The following is a 24,236-nucleotide window of genomic DNA, read 5'->3' as shown; positions in this document are numbered from 1 at the left end:
CGTTCATCTCCAAGATCTTGGAAAAGGTTGTGGCTAAACAACTCACAGCTGCTCTTGATGAACATAACATCTATGATAGCTTCCAGTCAGGTTTTCGTAGAGCTCATTCTACTGAAACAGCTCTTCTTAGGGTCTCTAATGACCTTCTGACTCACAGTGATGCAGGGGACTGTTCTGTTCTGGTCCTGCTGGACCTGACTGCAGCCTTTGACACTGTTGACCATCACCTGCTACTGGAGAGGCTGAGAGACTGGGTAGGCCTATCATGATCTGCTCTGGAGTGGTTCTCCTCTTATCTTTCTGAGCGCTCCTTTTCTGTGGCCGTCCCCAAGTTTAGGTCCTCCACCACCTCTCTTACCCATGGTGTCCCACAAGGTTCTGTGCTGGGGCCTCTGCTCTTCCTCCTCTATCTGCTTCCTCTTCAGCACATCCTGAGCTCCTTCAAAGGAATCTCCTACCATCTTTATGCGGATGACATCCAACTGTACATGTCCTTTAAGCCCCATGAGATGTCTAAGCTGCAGCTGTTACACACCTGCTTAGACTCTATCAAAACCTGGATGGCTGGGAGCTTTCTTCAGCTGAATGAAGATAAGACTGAGATCCTCATCTGTGCCCCAGACAAGCTGGTTCCCAAAGTCAGAGACTCTCTTGGTCAGCTTGCTTCTCACACCAAACCTTCCGTCAGGAATCTTGGCGTGACCTTTGACCCAGCTCTCACCCTGGATTCTCATGTAAGTTCTCTTGTTCGCTCTTCCTTCTTCCATCTCAGGAACGTTGCTAAGCTGAGTCCCATTCTGTCTCGCTCTGAACTTGAGACAGTTCTCCACACCTTCATCTTCTCACGCTTAGACTCCTGTAACTCTCTTTTCATGTGTCTGAGCAGAACCTCCCTGAACCGTCTACAGGTGGTTCAGAACGCCTGTGCTCGGCTTCTGACCAAGTCCTCCAAACACACCCACATCACCCCGCTTCTCCTCCAGCTTCACTGGCTGCCAGTCAACTTCAGGGTTCATTTCAAGATCCTGGTTCTGGTCTATAGGGCCTTACATGGACAAGCACCATCTTACATTGGTGATCTTCTCAGTCCCTACACCCCCAGCAGGTCCCTGAGGTCCAGTGATCAAAGTCTACTGGTTGTGCAGCACCAGGCTAAAGACCAAAGGTGACAGATCATTTGCTGCTGTGGCCCCCAGACTCTGGAACTCTCTCCCCCTGAGCCTGAGATCAGTGGACTCAGTGGTCTCCTTCAAAAAGCAGCTGAAGACTCACTTGTTTAAGCTGGCTTTTGTGTGACCTTCTTCACCTCTCTCTCCTTGTTCTGCTCTCCCCACCTATTCCACCTTCCTCAGGATCCACTGATTTCCCTCTTTCCTGTTCACTCTCTCTCTTTCTTAACATTTTTTCTTTTAAATCCCAATTGCTTATTCTTGCTCATTTTAAATATATTTTTAAACATTTTCAAAATGCTTTTTTTCTATTTTTACAATTTTTATATTTTTTGTTTTTGTGAAGCGCTTCGTGATTTTTATCTTGAGGGGCGCTATAGAAATGATATTTTCTTCTTCTTCTTCTTCTTCTTCTAAATGGCCTTCACACGCTGTTCTTGGTTGGAGAGGTGTCTAATGGCAGTTTATTCTAGCTTCAGCTTTGCTACTATAAATGCCAATACCCTCCCCAGGATACCACGGCAAATCCCGTTTTAAAAACGCTATAGAGCTCCGGGAGTTGATGTCACTTCTCCCGGCATGCAACAGTTCAAATCGAAACGGCGCCATATTGGCATGCAGAAGCCGGCAGCTGGACTATTTGTTATTGTCAGAAAACTCAATCAAACGGGAAATATGGTAGATTCCTGTTGTGCCCCAGGATCATCGACATAAATATATGGACAATGGGTTTCCATAGGCTCCAATAACAAGTTTTTCTGCTAAAATGGGAGGTGGCCACCACCGCCATTTTGACCATGTCACAGGTCCCGTCAAGCCCAGACAATTCCACAAAAGAGAAGAGAGGTGGAGCTGAGGGTGGGGCTGTAAGGCTGGGATCGACTGACAACACCCGGTCGAAATAGCTACAAGCTAACCTGAAGCTAACCCAAAGCGCCGCTGCGGTCTGAGATGCGCAGAGCTGCCGCTGGGGAGAACCGTGTGGAAAGGTTTCCATCCCAGAGCTCCACAAGCCGTCAGCCCGCGCAGCAGACAGAAGCCGCAATCAGACAGAGATGCGCTGAGCTGCGGGGAGAAGTGGCGTATTTTGGCAGTTCTGGCTTGCCATAAGAACCAGCCGTCTGCCCGCGCAGCTAACAGAAGCCACGATCAGACAGATGCGCCGAGCTGCTGGGAGAACCAGCCGTCTGCCCGCGCAGCTAACAGAAGCCGCGATCAGACAGAGATGGACCGGGCTGCGGGGAGGGGATAAGGGTGGAAAACATTGGTTTCCCGAGAAATCCACAAGTCGATAGTGGGAACCCAGCTCCACCAACATGTTATATTTCAACCCATTTTCTAAAGTGCAGCATTATGTTAAATGCACTGGGTTTTACCCTATTACATTTAAACTTCATGGTTAAACAGTACATGTTAAATCTAAGCTCAGCTCGGCAGTGACCTAAAATACATAAATATAATTTTACTTACCGAAAAAAATGAAGTGGAGACTCCTTGGACGCTCTATTAGTGCAATTAATGCCTCAGCAAGTCATTTTGTCCAACAATTGCACAAAAATATCCAAAAAGAATACACAAACACAGAGACTCAAAATCCCGGAGCAGTTTCCAAGCCAGACCGAGGCTCTACTGAGGCCTTTCCACGGAGCTAGCTCTGTGGTCACGTGGGTCTGATGCTCATTAATTATACAGAATTTTAGGCTTTTAATACACTTAAACAGAAGAGTGAGAAAAAAATCACCCCCCTCAGAGTTGTCATGAGTGTAAACTAGATAATTTAAACCAAAAACATGTTTTGGTACCAGGCTGTAAACATGTTTGTTTCTGCTTTGAAATTGGTATTTTTAACATGGGAGTCAATGAGGATTTGCTCGTTTCTGACACCAGCCCCCAGCGGATGAGGGTGGAACTGCAATTTATTTCACTTCCGGGTTTGACTCAGTTTCAGAGCTGCATTGTGGGGGCCTGCCCAGGATGCAGAACAGACACAGACGACATAAGGAATGAGCCATCTACAGGATTCCCCAAGATCCGGAGCGTCGCAAACGTTGGATCATTGTAATAAAACGCGTTAGTGACCGGGCTAAAATGAAACTGTGGGATCCCAAGAGTAAAGGTTTTCGCTTATGCAGCGACCGCTTCATATCAGGTACTTAAACCAACGTTTCCTCAACTGTGTATGGTATTTATTTTAAATGCTTTTATTACGATTCTTAGTGGGCTTCTTAAACTTATTTTGGCGTGGCTTTTTCTGTCTTATTACTCATAACAACAAGTAAACATCACATAAAACGTTGCCTCGTGAGTTCTGCGTGCTGCCATTTCCGTGTTTTATGATCACAGCAATTACCCGGCTAAGCTGTATTTAATTTTTAAGCAATGGTTGATCAATTGTCAGATCACACATAAAAAGCACTTTGGATTGCTATTATCTGTCTCACCGAGACAGATCTCAGACAGATCCTGAGACGCTCCTGCCTGACAGTTTTATTTTATTCACGGAAAAAAAATCAGACTAGTGATTTCTCTTGGCGTTCAGTTTATACATTCAAACAGCACAGCACTTTATTTAAACTACTTACATGTAAATCTATGTTATTTGTCCATCCATCCATCCATTTTCATCCACTTATCCGTAGTCGGGTTACAGGGGCAGTAGCGTAGAGAGGTCCAGACTTCCCTCTCCCCAGCCACCTGGGCCAGCTCCTCTGGGGAAATCCCAAGGGGTTCCCTGGCCAGGTCCGGTAAGAAGTCCGCTCCGACAGCTTCTGGCGTTTTTAAAAAGTATCCCAGGGGCACAGTAAGGGTCGGAGATGTTTAGTCTATTTAATTTCTGACTATATAAAATGATTTCTTCGGTTTTAAAGTGTCAAGTAAACTCTGACGAAGTAAAATCCTAGCCGATCTCGTTCATGTTCATGTTTACGATCCGTGTTTGTTTACCTTTTTTTCCTGCCAATATGGCGTCTACTAACTGAGAGTCACGTGGGGTCCGGAGCTCTATGGTCCTATAAAAACAGCTTAAGATGTGCACCCTACTGACATTGGGACAATAGAATGGCTGTGACTGCAAGCATGGAGTGGGCGGAGGAGGAGGCCTATATGCCTCAAGTGGCATATATTTGCCACATGAGGATATTTAAAAGCATGTCATTTTGACATATAAACAGAGGAAAAAATACATCGCAATAAATATCGTTACCACACATGCTTCAGATTTTATTGCAATGTAGATTTGAGGCCATATCGCCCAGCCCTAGTTTGCAGGTATGAATGAGGGAGGTCGCTGCCCCCCCCCCCCCTCCCCCCCTGCATGTGACGTACAGGGTTGCGCATTCAGCGACAGACTGATGAAATTTCTTTTTCAGGACCTTTAGCTTTGATGTGACTGGCTTTTTGTCCCGCTTGACGCCCCGCTCAGCTATGTTTTCACCACTCTGTCGTACTGCTGATTGTCTCTCACCGTCCCCGTAAAAAGGCAATTAATCTGTTCGTCCGCTCGCACGGCCAAAAGCTTTCTGGTCTCCGCGCCCGTCCATCCGGCTTTCCTTCTGGCCAGCACTCGGCACGCAGTACACGTCACTAATGCGACCACCCTCTTTTGCGGGGGGGCCTCCCACAGTTGCTCCAAAGGAATTAGCGGGGCTGACACGCGTTTAGCCGTCAGAGGTGAGGGGCTGATGCGGATATATTACTACCAAGCAAGGCGGAACAAATGCCGCAATATTTGCGTAATGCCATGCTGGCATGGCGCGCTTATAGACATACCATTGCGGTAATATTACACCAATATGCCGGCATGGTGTGTCCTATAAAAGCACTTTTAGTGAAGTCATGTGCTATTGCGATATGTCGGTATTGCGATATAGCCAAAAACTCAATCATTACCCAATTTTATATCGTTTCTACCTTATATCGTTTATATCGCCCACCCCTACTGCAAACCCATATTTGTTTTAGTAGAAAGAAAAAAGCAAAACCTTCCAACATTTCCAGGAAACAGAAGGTCAGCAGGACAGCTCGTGTTCTGGCGTCGGATTCTTGCTGAGGAGTTTGATTTGATCTGATTTCAGAGTGACTCCGGGGTTCGTGGCTCCTCTGGGCGGGGGCATGGACTTGGCGTTTTGTGGCAACAACAAGGATCTTCAGCCCTACAGAGTAGAGGACGGTGTGCTGAATAATGGGTGCTTCGTGGATGCTCTCAACCTGGTTCCTCATGTTTTCCTGCTCTTCATCACCTTCCCCATCCTCTTCATTGGTAGGTTCCTGCGATTCAAGTGAATTCTTTTTTTTTGTGTGTGTGTGTGTGTGTGTGTGTGTGTGTGTGTGTGTGTGTGTGTGTGTGTGTGTGTGTCCTGTCTGGCTGTGAAGCAAACAGAATTGATGTCTGAATGCTGGTGACAAGCCTTACAGATTTACTCTCAGGTGGAGCATCAAAGCGTCTGCTTTTAATGTCACACCTGATACTTAAAACTTTATTGTTATTGTTTTTGAATGCTTTGTAATTCATCACCTTCCCCATCCTCTTCATTGGTAGGTTCCTGTGATTCAAGTTAATGCTTACATTTCTTGCTTTTCATCGCCTTTAAAGGTACAGTAGGTGTTCCTGGTGTAATGATTTGAAGGTGGTTACTTTTAATAAATTGTCAATAGAATATAAAGGTATTCAATAAAATGTAATTTCCATAAAAACATGGATAATCAATATTATTGAGCCTAGGGCTGCACGATATTAGGAAAACCTGCGATATTCGTTAACCCATATTGCAATGCTGATATTACTTGCGATAAAAACTTAACTCAGGAAGAAAAATAATCAAAATCAAAGAAATAAAAAAATCATAAAAAGGAGAAAAGCAAAAGATGTGAGGAAAGGGAAAAAGAAAAGGCAATCAGTGGATCCCAGGAAAAGCAGAATCAGTAAAAAGAGCAGAACAAAGCTAACTCAGGTGTGTGCTAACCATCTAAATTAAGTGCCGTCCGCCTCGGGGGCGGTCCTCTAACCTATGAGAACCCACCCCATTTGGCCAAATGGGTAAAGAGCTCTTTTTGGTTTGTTAACAAAAAACATGATACTTCCATTTGATTGATAGAATGCATTATGTGTAGCCAACATTTGAGCTGACCATTCATTATGATATTTATCTGTTCTTTGCGATATGCATATTGTGCATGCTGATATCGCTATAACGATGTATTTACAATGTATTGTGCAGCCCTAACTGAGCCTTTAATATTCCATTGATGATGAAACTAGGTACTTTGGGTGTTGCCTGCAGGGCCACCGATAGGCCCCTGGGCAGAGAGGTTTAGTAGGCCCCCCACAGAGGGGAAATAAAAAAGTTAAAGTCCCCTCAGTTGTCACACTCACTGGTGTGTGCGCAAAATTTGTTCTCCGCATTTGACCCATCCCCTGGGGGAGCGGTGAGTTGCAGACACAGCCACGCTCGGGAACCAATTTGTGGTTTATAAGTAGGTGTGCATTGGTGGAGGAGGTGCTCTGAATACCTGTTTTTGTCAGTGGTTGTCCTCCCCTTTATTTTTGTCCCCAAAACCCTTATTCATGCATTTGTTACATCACAAATTCAATTCAATTCAATTCAGTTTTATTTATATAGCGCCAAATCACGACAAGAGTCATCTCAAGGCACTTCACATATTAAACATTCCAATCCAGGTCAGTTCATTAAGCCAATCAGAAAAAAATGTTTCCTATATAAGGAACCCAGCAAATTGCATCAAGTCACTGACTAGTGTCAGTGATTTGATGCAATCCTCATACTAAACAAGCAACAGTGGAGAGGAAAACTCCCTTTTAACAGGAAGAAACCTCCAGAGGATCCTGGCTCAGTATAAGCAGCCATCCTCCACGACTCACTGGGGATGGAGAAGACAGAGCAGACACACACACACACACACGCACGCACGCACGCACGCACGCACGCACACACACACACACACACACACACCAAGCAATGTGTCTATAGTTATATTGTGATTTCTTAGTAAATATTCTATTTGGCGAGAGATAAACTTTATTGTATTTATCCTAGTGAATCTATTGTTAAATGGGTAAACTAGCAGTATCACATCCAACGTCAAGGAAAGCAAAAAGTATCCTCCAGCAGTCTAAGCCTATAGCAGCATAACTATGGAGATAACTCTGGATAACCTAGCCTTTTTAGATGGAGGCATGCTGGAGGCAGGGCAAGAGCGAGCCGTCTTTACTGACTGTACAGTCCACCTCCCTCTACAACTGTACACTCCACCTCCCTCTACTCCCCCACTTGTCCTGATTTAGGCTAACATCAGATTTTAACCATAGGCCCTATCAAATAAAAATGTTTTAAGCCTAGTCTTAAAAGTAGACAAGGTGTCTGCCTCACGGACTAAGGCTGGGAGCTGGTTCCACAGGAGAGGAGCCTGATAACTAAAAGATCTGCCTCCCATCCTAATTTTAGATATTCTTGGAACCACCAGTAAACCTGCAGTCTGAGAGCGAAGTGCTCAGTTAGGAACGTATGGAACAATCAGATCACTGATGTATGATGGAGCTTGATTATTAAGAGCTTTATATGTGAGAAGAAGGATCTTAAAATCTATTCTGAATTTAACAGGTAGCCAATGTAGGGAAGCTAAGACAGGAGAGATATGATCTCTCTTTTTAATTCTCATCAGAACTCTAGCTGCAGCATTTTGGACAAGCTGAAGACTTTTAACTACATTCTGTGGACTTCCTGAGAGTAATGAATTACAGTAATCCAGTTTTGATGTAATAAATGCATGAACTAGTTTTTCAGCATCACTCCTGGAAAGGATGCTTCTAATCTTAGCAATATTCCGAAGGTGGAAAAAGGAAATCCTACAAGCCTGATTAACCTGGGATTTGAATGACATGTCCTGGTCAACAATAACACCAAGGTTCCTTACTTTGTTCTCGGAGACAAATGTAATGCCATTCAAGTCAGATGATTGACTAAGCAATTCCCTTTTCTGGATTTCTGGTCCAAAGATGAGAACTTCTGCCTTGTCTTGACTTAAAAGCAAAAAGTTTAGTCATCCATTTTTTTATGTCCTCAAGACAAGCCTGTAATCTATCTAACCGATTAGGTCAATCAGGGTTAATGGACAGATATAACTGAGTATCGTCAGCATAACAGTGGAAGTTTGTCCCATGCTGTCTAATGATTTTACCAATTGGGAGCATATATATAGTAAAAAGAATCGGACGATATAAAACTACAAACAAGAGTGGTTTTACAGTTTTTCAATCTGGATTAGGAAAACTAAGAATAAGATGTTCAAACGAACTGTAGCTATTAATTCGTAAGGGATTGATTAATAAGTCCGAATGAAAAATGGTTGCTGCTCCTCCTCCTTGCCCTGTACTTCGAGCAATGTGATGATTTAGATCATTAAAAGGAGTTGACTCGTTTAAACTAACATAGTCCTCTTGCTGCTGCCAGGATTCTGTGAGAGAGAGCAAAGGGATCTGATTATAACAAATCAAGTCATTAACTAACAAAGCCTTAGAAAAAATAGATCTAATGTTCAACAACCCACATTTAATTTTTCTAGTTTTCTGCTCAGTTGAATTTGTTCTAATAATTATGAGATTTCCATGATTTGCTTTATTAAGCCTGATATTTAATTTGTGTGATTTTGGCCGTGGGCAGGACACTGTCTCTATGGGGCAGTGGGTGGGTAACAGTACAGAAGCTGCAGAGGGGTGGGTTAAACTACGACTCTGCTTCCTGGTCTGGTCCCTGGGTTGTCATGGAGGACTAATAAAACTGGCCATGTTCCTAGAAAGAAGAGCTGCTCCATCCAAAGAGGGATGGATGCCGTCTCTTCGCATCAGGCCAGGTTTTCCCCAAAAAGTTTTCCAATTATCAATGTAGCCCACATTGTTTTCAGGACACCACCTAGACAACCAGCGGTTGAAGGACAGCATGCGGCTAAACATGTCGTCACTGGTCCGATCAGGCAGGAGGCCAGAGAAAATTACGGAGTCCGACATTGTTTTGGCAAACTTACACACCGATGCAACATTAATTTTAGTGACCTCCGATTGGCGTAACTGCTAGTCGTTACCGCCAGCGTGAATAACAATCTTACTGTATTTACGCTTATCCTTAGCCAGCAGTTTCAGATAAGATTTAATGTTGCCCGCTCTGGCCCCAGGTAAACATTTAACTATGGTTGCTGGAGTCTCTAATGAAACGTTTCTGACTATGGAGCTGCCAATGATCAGAGTCGGCTTGTCAGTGGGTGCGTCACTGAGCGGGGAAAATCTATTAGAAACGTGGACGGGTTGGTGGTGGCCCACGGGCTGGGTTCTATGCTTCCTGTGTACCGTCACCCAGCCGGCCTGAGGTCCCGGCTGCTCAGGTTCTGCTGGAGGGTCGCTACGGGGTGGTTCTGAGCTAGTTAGCCCCGCGCTAGCTAAGTAGCTACGGCTGTTTACGGATTTTTCAACAGCGCAGTGCCGTGACTCCAATTCCGACACCCTCGCCTCCAAAGCTACAAAAATGCTACATTTATTACACGTACCATTATCACTAAAGGAGGCAGAGGAGTAACTAAATATCTGTCACAGTGAGCAAGAGATAGGAGACAGAGAAGCAGAGACAGAAGTAGCCATAGCCGTGCTGAGGCTAAGCTAACTGGACGAGCAAACTGTTCAACACCAAATAAACTGCTTGAAAACTATAATGGATCCCTAAAAGCTAGGTGGAACAACAGAAATTGTGTGTTTTATTGTGCTTATGTGCTACAATAACTCAGAGATATCCTAGTACAGAGAAATTAAATCAGTTTTAGCGAGCCACAAACACCAAACAGCTACACGTAGTGCAACACTGAAAACAGGGTTTCCTTATCGCCAGGGATCAGTGATCCACTAATACAACAACATTTTATATCACAACTCTTCTCAAGACTTATTTTAAAACAGTTTAGAAGTCTACTTTTCATTGTTGCATAATCTGCTTGTTTTATCTGGGGTTTAACAGCATCTGAGTGTTTAGAAAAGCACTTGATTAATAAAATGTGTTATTATTCTATATTACGACCCTAAGACCTGTCCTAATGTGGTGATCTACATGAAGGCTGAACTTCTTCTGCTGCAGCTCTTATGTAAACACCCCAGACAACAATAAGGTGGCATTGCCTCTGGGGTAAATAAACAACAAATAATTAAGTAAAATTATTCTCATATTAAATGAGGTTCTTTTTGCTTCGGACATGAAGGTGTTTCTAATTACCGTTTTACATGTTTCGACCGTCGTCTGCGGTCTTCTTCAGAAGTGTCACAGGTGTTTGTGTGATGCGTCTTTATCAGCTGTTCTTCTGGTGGGCGTGGCCAATTCGGATCTGTCAGATCCGCCGGGTCGGTCACGCCCACCTCCGCTGGCTGATCTTTGGAGAAGGGAATCCCAGGTGCGAGACAGCTGATAGGCCTCCTCGTCTCTGTTCATGTTCCAATGTTCCTGTTTCCTTATTTTTATTGCTTCCCTGACCCAACGTTTGAACCGGTTGTTCTCGGTGTTGATAATTTCTCCTTGATCCCAGTCCATGATGTGGTTATTTAGTTTGCAACGATCTGAGATGGCTGACTTGAGAGTTTGCTCCTCTGCTTTTTTCTTCGAAGAAGACCACAGACGACGGTCGACACATGTAAAAAGGTAATCAGAAACACCTTCATGTCAGAAGCAAAAAGATCCTCGTTTTAATATTTAAAAAGAGGACATAATGAACATTGTAAAGAACTTACAAGAAAGTTTTGGAAAAAGTTTGAACCGGTTGTTCTCCGTGTTGATAATTTTTCCTTGATCCCAGTCCAGGGTAGGAACGTAGATTGACCGGTAAATCGAGAGCTTCGCCTTCTGACTCAGCTCTCTCTTCACCACGACAGACCGGTACAACACCCGCATCACTGCAGATGCAGCACCAATCCACCTATCGATCTCATGCTCCAGTTTTCCCTCACTTGTGAACAAAACCCCTGACTTCACTTGAGGCAGGATCTCATCCCTGACCTGGAGAAGGCATTCTACCCTTTTCGAATCAACACCAGGGTCTCAGATTTAGAGGAGCTGATTCTCGTACCAGGTGCTTCACACTTGGCTGCGAACCGCTCCAGCGAAAGCTGGAGATCACGTTCTGATGAAGCCAACAGGACCACATCATCTGCAAAAAGCAGAGACCTGATCCTCAGGCCACCAAAACAGATGCCCTCCACACCTTGGCTGCGCCTAGAAATCCTGTCTATAAAGGTTATGAACAGAATCGGTGACAAAGGACAGCCTTGGCGGAGTCCAACTCTCAATGGGAACGAGCCCGACTTACTGCCGGCAATGTGGACCAAGCTCTGACACCAGTCATACTTGGACCTAACAGCCCGTATCAGAGGGCCTGGTACCCCATACTCCTGGAGTACACCCCACAGGGTCCCTGCTCCACATCCACAATGCACATATAGATTTGTTGGGCAAACTCCCACGCACCCTCCAGGATACCCCTAAGGGTATAGAGCTGGTCCAGTGTTCCACGGCCAGGACAAAAACCACATTGCTCCTCCTGAATCTGAGGTTCGACTATCCGTTGGGCCCTCCTCTCCAGAACCCCTGAATAGACCTTAGCAGGAAGGCTCAGGAGTGTGATTCCCCTTTAGTTGGAACACACCCTGCTGTCCCCCTTTTTAAATAAGGGAACCACCATCCCGGTCTGCCAGTCCAGTGGGACTTCCCTGATGTCCACTCGATATTGCAGAGCCGTGTCAGCCAACACAGCCCCACAACATCCAAAGCCTTAAGGAACTCTGGGCGGATCTCATCCACCCCTGGAGCCAAGTTGCCACAGAGGAGCTTTTTAACCACCTCAGTGACCTCAGCACCAGAGATTTGAGATCCCAACTCAAAGTCCCCAGACTCTGCTTCCTCACTGGAAGATGTGTCGGTGGGATTTAGGAGGTCTTCGAAGTATTCTGCCCACCGATCCACAACATTCTGAGTTGAGGTCAGCAGCACACCGTCTCCACTATAGATAGTGTTGGTAGCGCCCTGCATTCACCCTGAGGCACCGGATGGTGGACCAGAATCTCCTCAAAGCCATAAGGAAGTCTTGCTCCATGGTCTTACTGAACTCCGCCATGCCTGGGTTTTTGCCTCCGCGACCACCCGAGCCGCATTACACTTGGACTTCAGCTGCCTCTGGAGTCCCACAGGCCAAAAGACCTGATAGGACCCTTTCAGCTTGACAGCATCCCTAACCGCCGGTGCACACCAGCGGGTTCGGGGGTTGCCGCCATAACAGGCACCAACGACCCCATGGCCACAGCTCCGGCTGGCCGCCTCAACAATGGAGGCACAAAACAGGGCCCATTCGTACTCAGTGTCCCCCGCCTCTTCCAGAACATTTTGGAAGTTCTGTCAGAGGTGGGAATTGAAGCTCCTTCTGACAGGAGACTCTGCCAGACGTTCCCAGCAGACCCTCGCAATAAGTTTGGGCCTGCTAGGTCTGACCCGCACCCTCCCCCACCATTGGAGCCAACTCACCACCAGGTAGTGGTCAGTTAACAGCTCTGCCCCTCTCTTCACCATAGTGTCAAAGACATGTGGCTGCAGATCAGATGAAATGACAACAAAGTCGATCATCGAGCTGCAGCCTGAGGTATCCTGAAGCCAAGAGCACATATGGACATCTTTATGTCTGAACATGGTGTTCATTATAGACAATCCATGACTAGCTCAGCGCCTTGGGCTACACGACAGGGTTGCGAAAGGTGCTTTATAAATAAAGCTTTGATTGATTGATTGATTGATTGATTGAGGACAGAAGTCCAATCACAAAACACCGCTCGGATTCTGATCTGGGGGCCCGTTCCTCCCAACCATACCTCTCCAGGTCTCACTGTCGTTGCCCAGCAGAATGAGGGAGTCACCGGCAGGAGCACCCTCCAGCAAGTAGTAATTGTTGAGTCAAAAAAGATGGTTCATATGCCGCAAAAATTATTCCACTGAAAAATCTGGTCTGATTCCCCATAGGATGGTTATTTAGCATGAGCTGTGAGCTTTTGCTGAACTCTGACCTTTCTTCAAGACATAAAATATATAAGGGAATGATGTGAGAAGTAAGAAACAGAGACCCTTTCATTGAAAGAAGGAATGTTAATTTATTGTATTTTGAGGTTGGTTCTGGTTCTGAGTTTTGTTCGTTTCTTTGGAGAAGATGGGTCCCTGTTGGTGGTTTTTTGTGAACGCTGTAGTTTTTGGGATTGTTCCAACCATGAACCCCAATCTTTCTCCCTCAGGACACAATAAACAGTGCTCTGGACTTTTAGTTCTTTGTCGTTTCTGAACTTTAAAATGTTTTTCTGTCTTTAGTAAAAGAGAAACAATAAAAGCACAAAGAAAACAGCAAAACATCACAAACTGGAGTATATTTTATATTATTCTACTAAATAAATGCATAAAATAAACTATTGTTATGAGAATGCATTTGTCAAAGTATTAAATGTGTTTTCTGGTAAACCAAATATCTGTAGTTTTATTGCAGCAACAGTCATGTTTAACCCTTACCTCACATTAGAGCATTTTTTTGTGCTCTAATGACTTTAACGTTAGAAAATTTAAACGTTGGGTAAGGGTTAAACTTTTCATGACTCATCGTCTCCTACACGGATGCAAAATATTCTCCCTGTTGGTTTTATCTTCCAGGTTGGGGAAGTCAGAGCTCCAAGGTACAAATCCATCACAACACATGGCTTCATTTTCCCGGCCATAACATGAGGTGGATCCTCACATTCCTGCTGCTTTTCGTCCACGTATGTGAGTTTGCAGAAGGAATCGTCTCTAGCAAGTGAGTCCTCTGAATGATGCTACCCATGGCTAGATAACGTAGGAAAACTGGATTTCTCTGAGAATATTAGTGATGTTTTCTTTTTTTCCTGCAGGGTTATGGGCAACAACCACCTCCACTTGTTCATGCCAGCGTTCATGGGCTTCATAGCAGCTACGACATCAGTGGTTTATTACCACAACATAGAGACGTCCAACTTCCCCAAACTGCTGCTGGGTAAGAGGAAAGCATCACAAGCGTCCATCCTCTTCTTGTGGATGTTTAATATAATGGTCAAATGCTAATTTCCATCCATCCATCCATTTTCATTTGCTTATCCGGAGTCGGGTCGCAGGGGCAGTAGCCTAAGGCGAGAGGCCCAGACTTCCCTCTCCCCAGTCACTTGGGCCAGCTCCTCCGGGGGAATCCCAAGGCGTTCCCTGGCCAGGTGAGAGACATAGTCCCTCCACCATGTCCTGGGTCTACCTTTAGGTCTCCTCCCTGTTGGATGTGCCCGGAAAAACCTCGCCAGGGAGGCGTCCAGGAGGCATCCTGACCAGATGCCCGAGCCACCTCAGCTCGCTCCTCTCAATGTGGAGGAGCAGCGTGTCTACTCCGAGCCCCTCCTGAATGACCGAGCTTCTCACCCTATTTCTAAGGGAGAGCCCAGCCACTCTTCGGAGAAAACTCATTTCGGCCGCTTGTATCCACAATCTTGTTCCTTCGGTCACTACCCAAAGCTCATGACCATAGGTGAGGGTAGGAACCTAGATCAACCGGTAAATCGAGAGCTTCGTCTTCTGAATCAGCTCTCTCTTCACCATGACAGAAAGGTACAACGCCCGCATCACTGCAGATGCAACACCAATCTACCTATCGATCTCACGCTCCAGCTTTCCCTCACTCGTGAACAAGACCCCAAGATACTTAAACTCCTCCACTTGGGGTAGGACCTCATCCCTGACTCCCTGACCCGGAGAAGGCATTCTACCCTTTTCCGAATCAAGACCATGGTCTCAGATTCAGAGGAGCTGATTGTCATCCCAGCTGCTTCACACTCAGCTGCGAACCGCTCCAGCGAAAGCTGAAGATCACCTTCGGATGAAGCCAACAGGACCACATCATCAGCAAAAAGCAGAGACCTGATCCTCAGGCCACCAAAACAGATGCCCTCCACACCTTGGCTTTGATAAGAAAGACAGACGCAACAACCTTGTCATCCCCTATGTAGCCGGTGTATCAGAGAAACTCGGGAGTGTTTTCTCCAAACACAACATACCAGTGTACTTCAGACCCAGCAACACACTCAGACAGAAACTGGTGCACCCGAAAGACAAAACTCCTAAACACAAACTGAACAATGTGGTGTATGCTGTACAGTGCAGCGAGGAATGCCCAGACCTCTACATCGGAGAAACCAAACAGCCACTTCACAAGCGCATGGCACAACATAGAAGAGCCACCTCCACGGGACAGGACTCAGCAGTCCATTTGCATCTAAAGGACAAAGGTCACTCTTTCGAGGATGCCAACATTCACATTTTGGACAGAGAGGACAGATGGTTTGAAAGAGGAGTAAAGGAAGCCATTTATGTCCACTGTGAGCAACCATCTTTGAACAGAGGCGGTGGTTTACGACACCAATTGTCTGCCATCTATGATGCAGTTTTGATATCCCTTCCCAGATGCCTCAACGCCCACCCATATCCTGGGCCATCTGATCTCAGGAATTCACATTCACATAGGGTGGGGCCAGGTTTCACAATGAGCTCACCCGAAACTCTGGCTGAATAGGACCCACACCCACCCTCGCACCTTGGCTCATAGAAGATCATCAGGCAGTCTTTTGTTCCCTCTTCGGGGGGAAACTCCCACGGTGTTTAAATCTTGGACTCTCCACCATTTGACCTCAGAACTGAAGAAGCCTCTCGGATGAGAGGTGAAACGTCTTCAAACAACTCAAAGAAGTCCAGACGCATTTCTTTCAAGGTCATTAGTCTATAAAGGTTATGAACAGAATCTGTGACAAAGGGCACTCTTGGCAGAGTCCAACTCTCACTGGGAACGAGCCCGACTTACTGCCGGCAATGCAGACCAAGCTCCAACACCGGTCATACAGGGACCTATCAGCCCGTATCAGAGGGCCTGGTACCCCATACTCCCGGAGTGCTCCCCACAGGGCCCCCTGAGGGACGCAGTCAAACGCCTTCTCCAAATCCACAAAACACATGTAGACTGGTTGGGCAAACTCCCACACACCCTCCAGGATCCCCCTAAGGGTATAGAGCTGGTCCAGTGTTCCACGGCCAGGACAAAAACCACATTGCTCCTCCTGAATCTGAGGTTCAACAATCCGACGGGCCCTCCTCTCCAGAACCCCTGAATAGACCTTACCAGGAAGGCTCAGGAGTGTGATCCCCCTGAAGTTGGAACACACCCTGCGCTCCCCCTTTTTAAATAAGGGGACCACTACCCTGGTCTGCCAGTCCAGTGGGACTGCCCCCGATGTCCATGCGATATTGCAGAGCCGCGTCAGCAAACACAGCCCCACAACATCCAGAGCCTTAAGGAACTTCGGGCGGATCTCATCCACCCCTGGAGCCTTGCCACAGAGGAGCTTTTTAACCACCTCAGTGACCTCAGCACCAGAGATTTGAGATCCCAACCCAAAGTCCTCAGACTCTGCTTCCTCACTGGAAGATGTGTCGGTGGGTTTGAGGAGGTCTTTGAAGTATTCTGCCCACCGATCCACAACGTTCTGAGTAGAGGTCAGCAGCACACCGTCCCCACTATAGATAGTGTTGGTAGCGCACTGCTTTACCCCCTGAGGCGCTGGATGGTGGTCCAGAATCTCCTCTCGGCTGTACAGAAGTCTTGCTCCATGGTCTCACTGAACTCCTCCCATGCCCGGATTTTTGCTTTGGCGACCACCCGAGCTGCGTTCCGTTTGGACTGCCGGTAACCGTCAACTGCCTCTGGAGTCCCAAAGGCCAAAAAGACCTGATAGGACTCTTTCTTCAGCTTGACAGCATCTCTGATCGCCGCTGTCCACCAGCGGGTTCGGGGGTTGCCACCACGACAGGCACCGATGATCCTGCGACCACAGCTCCGGTCGGCTGACTTAACAATGGAGGCACGGGACAGAGTCCATTCAGACTCAATGTCCCCCGCCTCCCCCGGAACATTTTGGAAGTTCTGTCGGAGGTGGGAATTGAAGCTCCTTCGGACAGGAGACTCCGCCAGACGTTCCAAACAGACCCTCGTGATACGTTTGGGCCTGCCTGGTCTGACCGGCGTCCTCCCCCACTATCTGAGCCAACTCACCACCAGGTAGTGGTCAGTTGACAGCCCCGCCCCTCTCTTCACCCAAGTGTCCAAGACATGCGGCCGCAGGTCAGATGAAACAGCAACAAAGTTGATCATCAAGCTGCGGCCTAAGGTATCCTGGTGCCAAGAGCACATATGGACACCTTTATGTCTGAACATGGTGTTCATTATGGACAATCCATGACTGGCACAGAAGTCCAATAACAAAACACCACTCGAATTCAGATCATGGGGGTCGTTCCTCCCAACCACACCTCTCCAGGTCTCACTGTTGTTGCCCACGTGAGCGTTAAACTCCATCAGTAGAACAAGGGAGTCACCGGAAGGAGCGCTTTCCAGCACCCCCTCCAAGGTCTCCAAAAAGGGTGGGCAGTCTGAGCTGTAGTTTGGTGCATAAGCACAGACCACAGTCAGAACCCGTCCCCCACACGTGGGCGGAGGGAGGCTACCCTTTCATTCCCTGGGGTTAAACTCCAACGTACAGGCACCAAGATGGGGGGCAACTAATATGCCCACCCCTTTTTGGTGCCTCTCAGTGGAGCAACTCCAGATTGGTAGAAAGTCCAACCCCTCTCAAGGAAACTGGTTCCAGAGCCATGCGTTGAGGTGAGTCAGACTATATCTAGTCGGAACCTCTCAACCTCGCACACCAACTCAGGCTCCTTCCCCACCAGAGAGGTGACATTTCATGTGCCAAGAGCCAGCTTCTGTAGCCGAGGATCAGACCTCCAAGATCCCCGCCCTCGACTACCACCCGTCACACACTGCACCCGACCCCTTTGGCCCCTCCCACGAGTGGTGAGCCCATGGGAAGGGGGACCCACGTTTCCTCTTCGAGCTGTGCTGGCCGGGCTCCATGGGTGAAAGCCCGGCCACCAGGCGCTCGCCAACGTGCCCCACCTCCAGGTCTGGCTCCAGAGGGGGGCCCCGGTGACCCATATCTGATTTTGTTACGACACACAGATCCGAATTTTAAAAATGCGATCGGTGTCACTTGAATATGTGGTACTGATGTGACATATATATGTTTTTGAAAGCAAGTGCAGTCTGAACGGTCATGCCGTGGTAAATCCGTCTCCTGTGTCACTGAGTCAGTGGAGGTGAGCGTCGTGTGTGGATGTTCCTGAAGAGAAGCGCTGACAGAAGGGTTCAGGAGTCTGTCTGGATATCCTGTTTTAAGTTAAGGAATTAAAAATACAGGAAATAATGTGAACGTGACCGGGAGGGTCTACTGGAGCGAAGCGTCTCACTGGTCTCACCGGTGAAGGGAGGAGGGGGATTCTCTGTGAATGAATTAATATCGGAACATTTTCGGTGAATAATAATTCAGGGAGACGGAGGGAACAAGGAGTAAAAAAATAGTTTGCCGTTTTTAAAACGGTTTCCAGCCCAAAAACGGAAGAATTAACAGGTGTGAAAGTTTTCACTGACAGTTTATCCACAGGATCAGGATGACAACACAACTCTGCTGCTCCTGGTGTCGGCTCCAGTGAGTGTGACTTCTTGTCTTCTGCACATGCGGGTCGCTTTAGTGCCACAGAGCGTTCACACTGGAGAGAGTTAGATGTCACATGTCAGTCACAGTGTGAACAGCCACACAAAAAAAATCTGATTTACTCCAAAAATCGGAGTTGAGCATCAAGGCCTGCAGTGTGAACGTAGCCGTAGTAACCTCACCTGGATAAAGAACTTACTGGGACTCGTTGGAGGAGGAGGTGTCTGTTCTAAATAAACTCCAGAGTCGTTTTTATAGTGCGAACATGATCCGACACACCAAACCACTCATACTCTGCTGGCCTGAACCAAACACAGAATAGGATGCTGTGGACCGACTGCTGAAATTTCGCTTCGATGAGCATGTGGCACAAACGCACGGGTACTTTGGGGCTAGTCGCGACATCTGGGGAGGGCTGGCAGCATATTTTGCACCAGAAAAGTGCGTTGTCGTCTCTTTTAATAACAGGCTCCTCTGCTGTCCCCGCGGGCGTGCATCTTTCGCTGTCTTCATTTGTTTGTACAAAATACCTCTCCTTTTAATGTTGGCAAAAGGAGATCTGAGGCACTCAGGAGGTACAAAAATAAAAAGCCTTTATTAGTACATGGCTTAAATTGTTAAAAACATCAATGCCAACGCGTTTCAGCCCACAGGGCCTTCGTCAGGGCTCAAAATGTTTGTATACTCACTCACCCCCATGTTAAAAAGGCCAATCAATGACACCTGCCAAAGCTAGGCAGGTAGACTGCATTCTGATTGGATGGCCAGTACAACACAAAAACTTTTGCTTCGAACCAGAAATACTCCCAAACTGCGGAAGTCGAGTTGTTTTTGGACACCAAGTCAGCTGGTGCGCGAGCTGCCCCATGATGACATCACGTTCATAAACGTTACGGAACATCTCTAAAATTTGGACAAATCATTTAAAACTATTTATGTAAAACCTAAAATTAAACCACACGTCAGTTTTTTTTAACATTAAATTACTTTCATTTATATTTTTTATTACAAATTAAAATTTTCAACGAGTTTATTTCTCTGTTAAACTGTTAAAATGGTCTCTCCAAGCAGCAGCAACAAGCTTTTCACACCAGACTCTGACTTTCTTCTCAGTACTTTTCATTTACTGGGTTCTGGCGTTCATCACAAAGTCCATAAAGCTGTGGAAGTTTGCCGAGTTCAGTGTTGGACCGCAGCACCTGAGGTTCTGCATCACGGCTCTGTTGGTGGTCCTGTATGGACTTCTGATGGCCGTGGAGATCAACGTCATCCGAGTCAGGGTTCGTCATCGTCCCGTATCCTTCCACTGGTTTGATCCTCTTTTATTCAGATTGTTTCTGTGTCTACGTAGAAATACGTGTTCTTCACCAGCCCTCAGAAGGTTAAACCACCTGAGGATTTACAGGATTTGGGGGTTCGCTTTCTGCAGCCATTTGTTAACCTGCTCTCTAAGGTAAATGCTAAACTTAATTTTCTCAAAAATAATTTTAAATACAGGTAGGGCTGGGCGATATATCGATATTTAAAAAATATCGGTATAATTTTTAAACAAGATGACTTTATATCTTTATATCGATATAACTGGTCAAACTGCTATGCTAGCGATTAGCCGGTATGCTAGCGACATGTAGCTCCGTCTCTAAGCGGTTATTTATTACATGTATTCTCACAAGTTTGTTCAATCTGAGAGCCTCTGGGTAAATGCTGCTCTAAAACTTGCATTTGGCGTCCTGGTTTTTTATTATTTGGGGACGTTCAATGCCAATGGAGTTCTGTTTTTCCACCCTGCTTGTGCGGCGCCGGAGAGGGGAGGCAAACCCCTCCCTCCCCTGTTTAATGAGGAAACATCTATGGATAGCCGGAGTGGCCAAATTATCTCAAACATATTGTGAGGGTTTCAATAGTAAACTATTGGGTTAAAGTTTTATTTTGAAGGCGAGCTCAGCGGGTGAGAAATGTTCCAGTTTTTTCCGCTTTAGTTTGCTATGCCAGTAAATACTCCGTTACGAGCGATTCTGACATTTATACACCTCTAGCTCTCAACTGTGTGTGTGTGTGTGTGTTAGCAGACAGCTGTACCATTGTTTATAAAGCTCAGACTGTAAAACTTTAAGTAAGTAAAACTTTATTTGTATAGCACTTTTCACAGATAAAATCACAAAGTGCTTCACAACATACATAAAAAGGCAAAACAGGACAGGAGCACAAGGTCAACTTACATAGAAGCTTGTCTAACTAAAAGTGTCTTCAGCTGCTTTTTAAAAGAATCAACAGAGTCGGCCACACGAAGAAACAAGAGCAGGGCGTTCCAAAGTCTGGGAGCTACAGCTTGAAAGGACAGGTCCCCTCTAGTTTTAAATCTGGTCTTAGGGATCTTCAGTAGGTTTTGACCCGAGGACCGTAGAGTGCAGCCAGAAGAGTGAGGGATTAAAAGGTCTGAAAAATATTGTGGAGCTTGTCCATTAAGAGCTCTAAAAGTCTAAAATTTTAAAATCAATTCTAAGCTTGACCGGTGGCCAAGGTAAAAAAGATAAAACTGGTGTTATGTGAGCCCTTCTATTGGTTCCTGTAAAAAGCCTTGCTGCAGCGTTCTGTACCAACTGGAGACGACTGACATCTGATTTGTTAAAACAAGTAAAGATGGAATTACAATAATATAAACGAGAGGAAATAAAAGCATGGATAATCATCTCCAAGTCCGGTTTTGAAGTAAAAGCTCTCAATTTGGAAATGTTTCGCAGATGATAAAAGCAGTTCTTTACTAAATGTTTTGAGTGGCAGCTCAAAGACATGGACTGGTCATAAAGAACACCAAGGTTTCTGAGACTGTTCTGGACTGAGGAGCTCAGGGAACCAAGGTGTTGTTTGATTAAAAGCACTTTCTGTTCAGGAGCAATGATCAGTGTTTCAGTCTTGCTTGAGTTCAACTGAAGACAGTTAATGGCTAGCCAGTCCTTAATAAACTCAATGCAATCAAGTAGGTCAGCTAGCTTGTTAAACTGTGTCCTTGAAAGAGCAGTATAGTTGAATGTCATCCGCATATAAATGGTAGGACACATTTTTAAAGCTTTTGATAATCTCCCCAAGAGGGCAAATATATAAAAGAAACAAAATTGGGCCAAGGACCGAGCCCTGGGGAACACCGTGAAGCAAAGATGTGACTTCAGACCTAATCTTGTTTACACTTAAAGAGAATGTTCTGTCATTTAAATAGGAAGAAAACCACTTCAGAACCGTACCAGAAAATCCTAAGTCATTGTGAAGTCGATGTAACAGAATTTTATGATCAACCGTGTCAAAAGCTGAAGACAAATCCAATAAAACCAGTACGGTATATTGGCCAGAGTCTGCCGCCATCAGTACATCATTAGATACCTTTAACAGAGCTGTTTCAGTGGAACGCACCTTGCGAAAGCCTGATTGGAACTTATCTAAAACATTATTAAGGTCCAGAAAAGTAGTCAGCTGCCCTGCCACCAACTTCTCCAGAACTTTAGCCAAAAAAGGGAGTTTTGAAATTGGCCTATAGTTATCGGGTTCAGATGGGTCCAAATTGGGCTTTTTCTAAATAAGGCTTAAGGCTGCTTGTTTGAAGTAGCTTGGAACTGACCCAGTAGAAGGCGAAATGTTAAAAAGTTTGGCGATGTGTGGGCCAACAACATCCCAAACTTTCAAGAGCAGTGATGAGGGGACTACATCTAATGGGCAGGAAGAAGGCCTCATCTTTTCCAGAGCAGCTTTTATGTCCTCCACAGTAGCAGGGATAGATGAGGACCACAAGCATTCTGAGTGACCAATATTAGAATTTAAGACAGGGGATGGATTAATACTAGCCCTAATGTCATCAACTTTTTTTTTATACTAAAAAGTTTAAAAATCTGTTGCAGTCCCCAGTAGAAAATACAGGTACCATGGAAGCTGTCGGTGAAACAATTTTACTGATGGTGTCAAACAAGAATTTAGGGGTTTTCCTGTTCATGTTCACAAGGTTAAACTGGCAGAGAATAGGCACTAAGATTGCAGTTAGACAAGAATCAACACATTTTTATGCATTTAATTACTGATTTATGTATATAATTTCTCAAGACAGCTTGAAGTGAGTTCACTTGTAAATATTTTACAGGAGGAAAATTACCAAGATATATATCGTACGGAGTTCAGCTAAAAGATATCGAGATATAAGTTTGTGTCCATATCGCCCAGCCCTAAATACAGGCGACAAAATGTGCCAAGTAGACTCCAGAGCACAGCTGACAACATGAGACTCTGAGAGCATCCTGGTTTATTTTTATCTGGTGGAGATGATGTTGGAGCTGCAGATCTCAGCAAACAAGAACTCTTTGGTACGTTTCTAGGCGACATATTGGTGGATGAATCCTCTCATCATCGGAGCTCATAAGAGGCCAATTGAGCTGAAGAAGATTGGCAAGCTGCCCAAAGCCATGAGAGCCCTCACCAACTACCTGCGACTCAAAGATGCTTACGAGGACCAAAGGGTGAGCTGAGGAAAGTGTTTGATCTCATTGTAAGTGTCTCAGAATTTTTGTTTGTTTTTTCCATCCACTTGTCTCTGCGCAGACAGCTGAGGACCCGGATCAAGCGCCGTCGATCTGGCGCTCCATGTATCGAGCGTTTGGCCGACCCATCCTGCTCAGCAGCACCTTCCGTTACCTGGCAGACCTGCTGGGCTTTGCCGGGCCGCTCTGCATCTCTGGTATCGTTAAATACCTGGAAGAAAAAGACAAAGATGCTTCAGCGGACAAGATAAAAGTGAGTTTGTTGGTCTTAATTCATCTGCGAGACCCTTTTGTAGCTTTGAAAATAAGAATCAGTCAATGGATGACTTTCTGATGGAATATTTTACTCACTAAAGCAAAAAGGTTTGTTTATGACGTTAAACAATTGTGAATGCTTGGGTACCCCAAACATTAGATGAGACCACAACGAGTTCATTTGCGTCCAACATTGCAGCAGGATCATGCACAGGTACAAGAAGATGTTGATACCAAAACGTGACATCGTGCAGAACTAATGCCACTTACGCACTAGCGTTGGCTTCGCTCCGCTCCGCCCAGCCCAGCCTGGCCGTGTTCGTTCCACTCTGCCTTAGGAATGCGGACATGATTGAGCACATGGGCTGACTCTGATATTGCATCCTGTTTTGTTGTGTCTGGCAGCACTGTGTGTGTGCGCGCACACACATCTATACCGTTGGAAAGAATTGAGCAGTTTCGTTATTAAAATAATGTTTCTTAAGACGTAAGTTTGTGTTTATAATGGTATTTGTAAAATAAAACACTATATTGCATTCATAATGTTGAACTCCTCTTTGAGCACATCCCTTGAAGGATCATAGGTATTAGCAACACCTGTGAAATTGTATTTGCAGGAAAGAAGTGTGTCCC

The 24,236-nt window shown here is 45.8% G+C and overlaps 1 protein-coding gene across 12 annotated transcripts in view; it reads left to right on the top strand.

Moving 5' to 3' along the window:
* abcc9 (ATP-binding cassette, sub-family C (CFTR/MRP), member 9) overlaps positions 1–24,236 on the top strand; it is a 140,621-nt gene that overhangs the window by 5,249 nt on the left and 111,136 nt on the right. For 10 of the 12 annotated variants that reach the window (XM_070544945.1, XM_070544760.1, XM_054739817.2 and 7 more), the window contains 7 exons: positions 5,243–5,427; positions 13,889–14,030; positions 14,125–14,246; positions 19,945–20,111; positions 20,183–20,284; positions 23,187–23,327; positions 23,410–23,601. In XM_070544945.1, coding sequence (XP_070401046.1) covers positions 5,280–5,427; positions 13,889–14,030; positions 14,125–14,246; positions 19,945–20,111; positions 20,183–20,284; positions 23,187–23,327; positions 23,410–23,601 — 1,014 coding nt within the window. In that variant the 5' untranslated portion in view covers positions 5,243–5,279. Of the gene's footprint in view, positions 1–5,242; positions 5,428–5,680; positions 5,703–13,888; positions 14,031–14,124; positions 14,247–19,944; positions 20,112–20,182; positions 20,285–23,186; positions 23,328–23,369; positions 23,602–24,236 lie in introns of those variants that run through there. The other 2 variants (XM_054739824.2, XM_054739825.2) reach the window with 2 other exon arrangements.

The sequence above is a fragment of the Nothobranchius furzeri genome, chromosome 1, assembly GCF_043380555.1.
Source record: "Nothobranchius furzeri strain GRZ-AD chromosome 1, NfurGRZ-RIMD1, whole genome shotgun sequence".
Classification (NCBI taxonomy): Eukaryota; Metazoa; Chordata; class Actinopteri; order Cyprinodontiformes; family Nothobranchiidae; genus Nothobranchius; species Nothobranchius furzeri.
The sequence above is the reverse complement of the archived record's forward strand: the minus strand, read 5'-3'. Positions and strand labels throughout refer to the sequence as shown.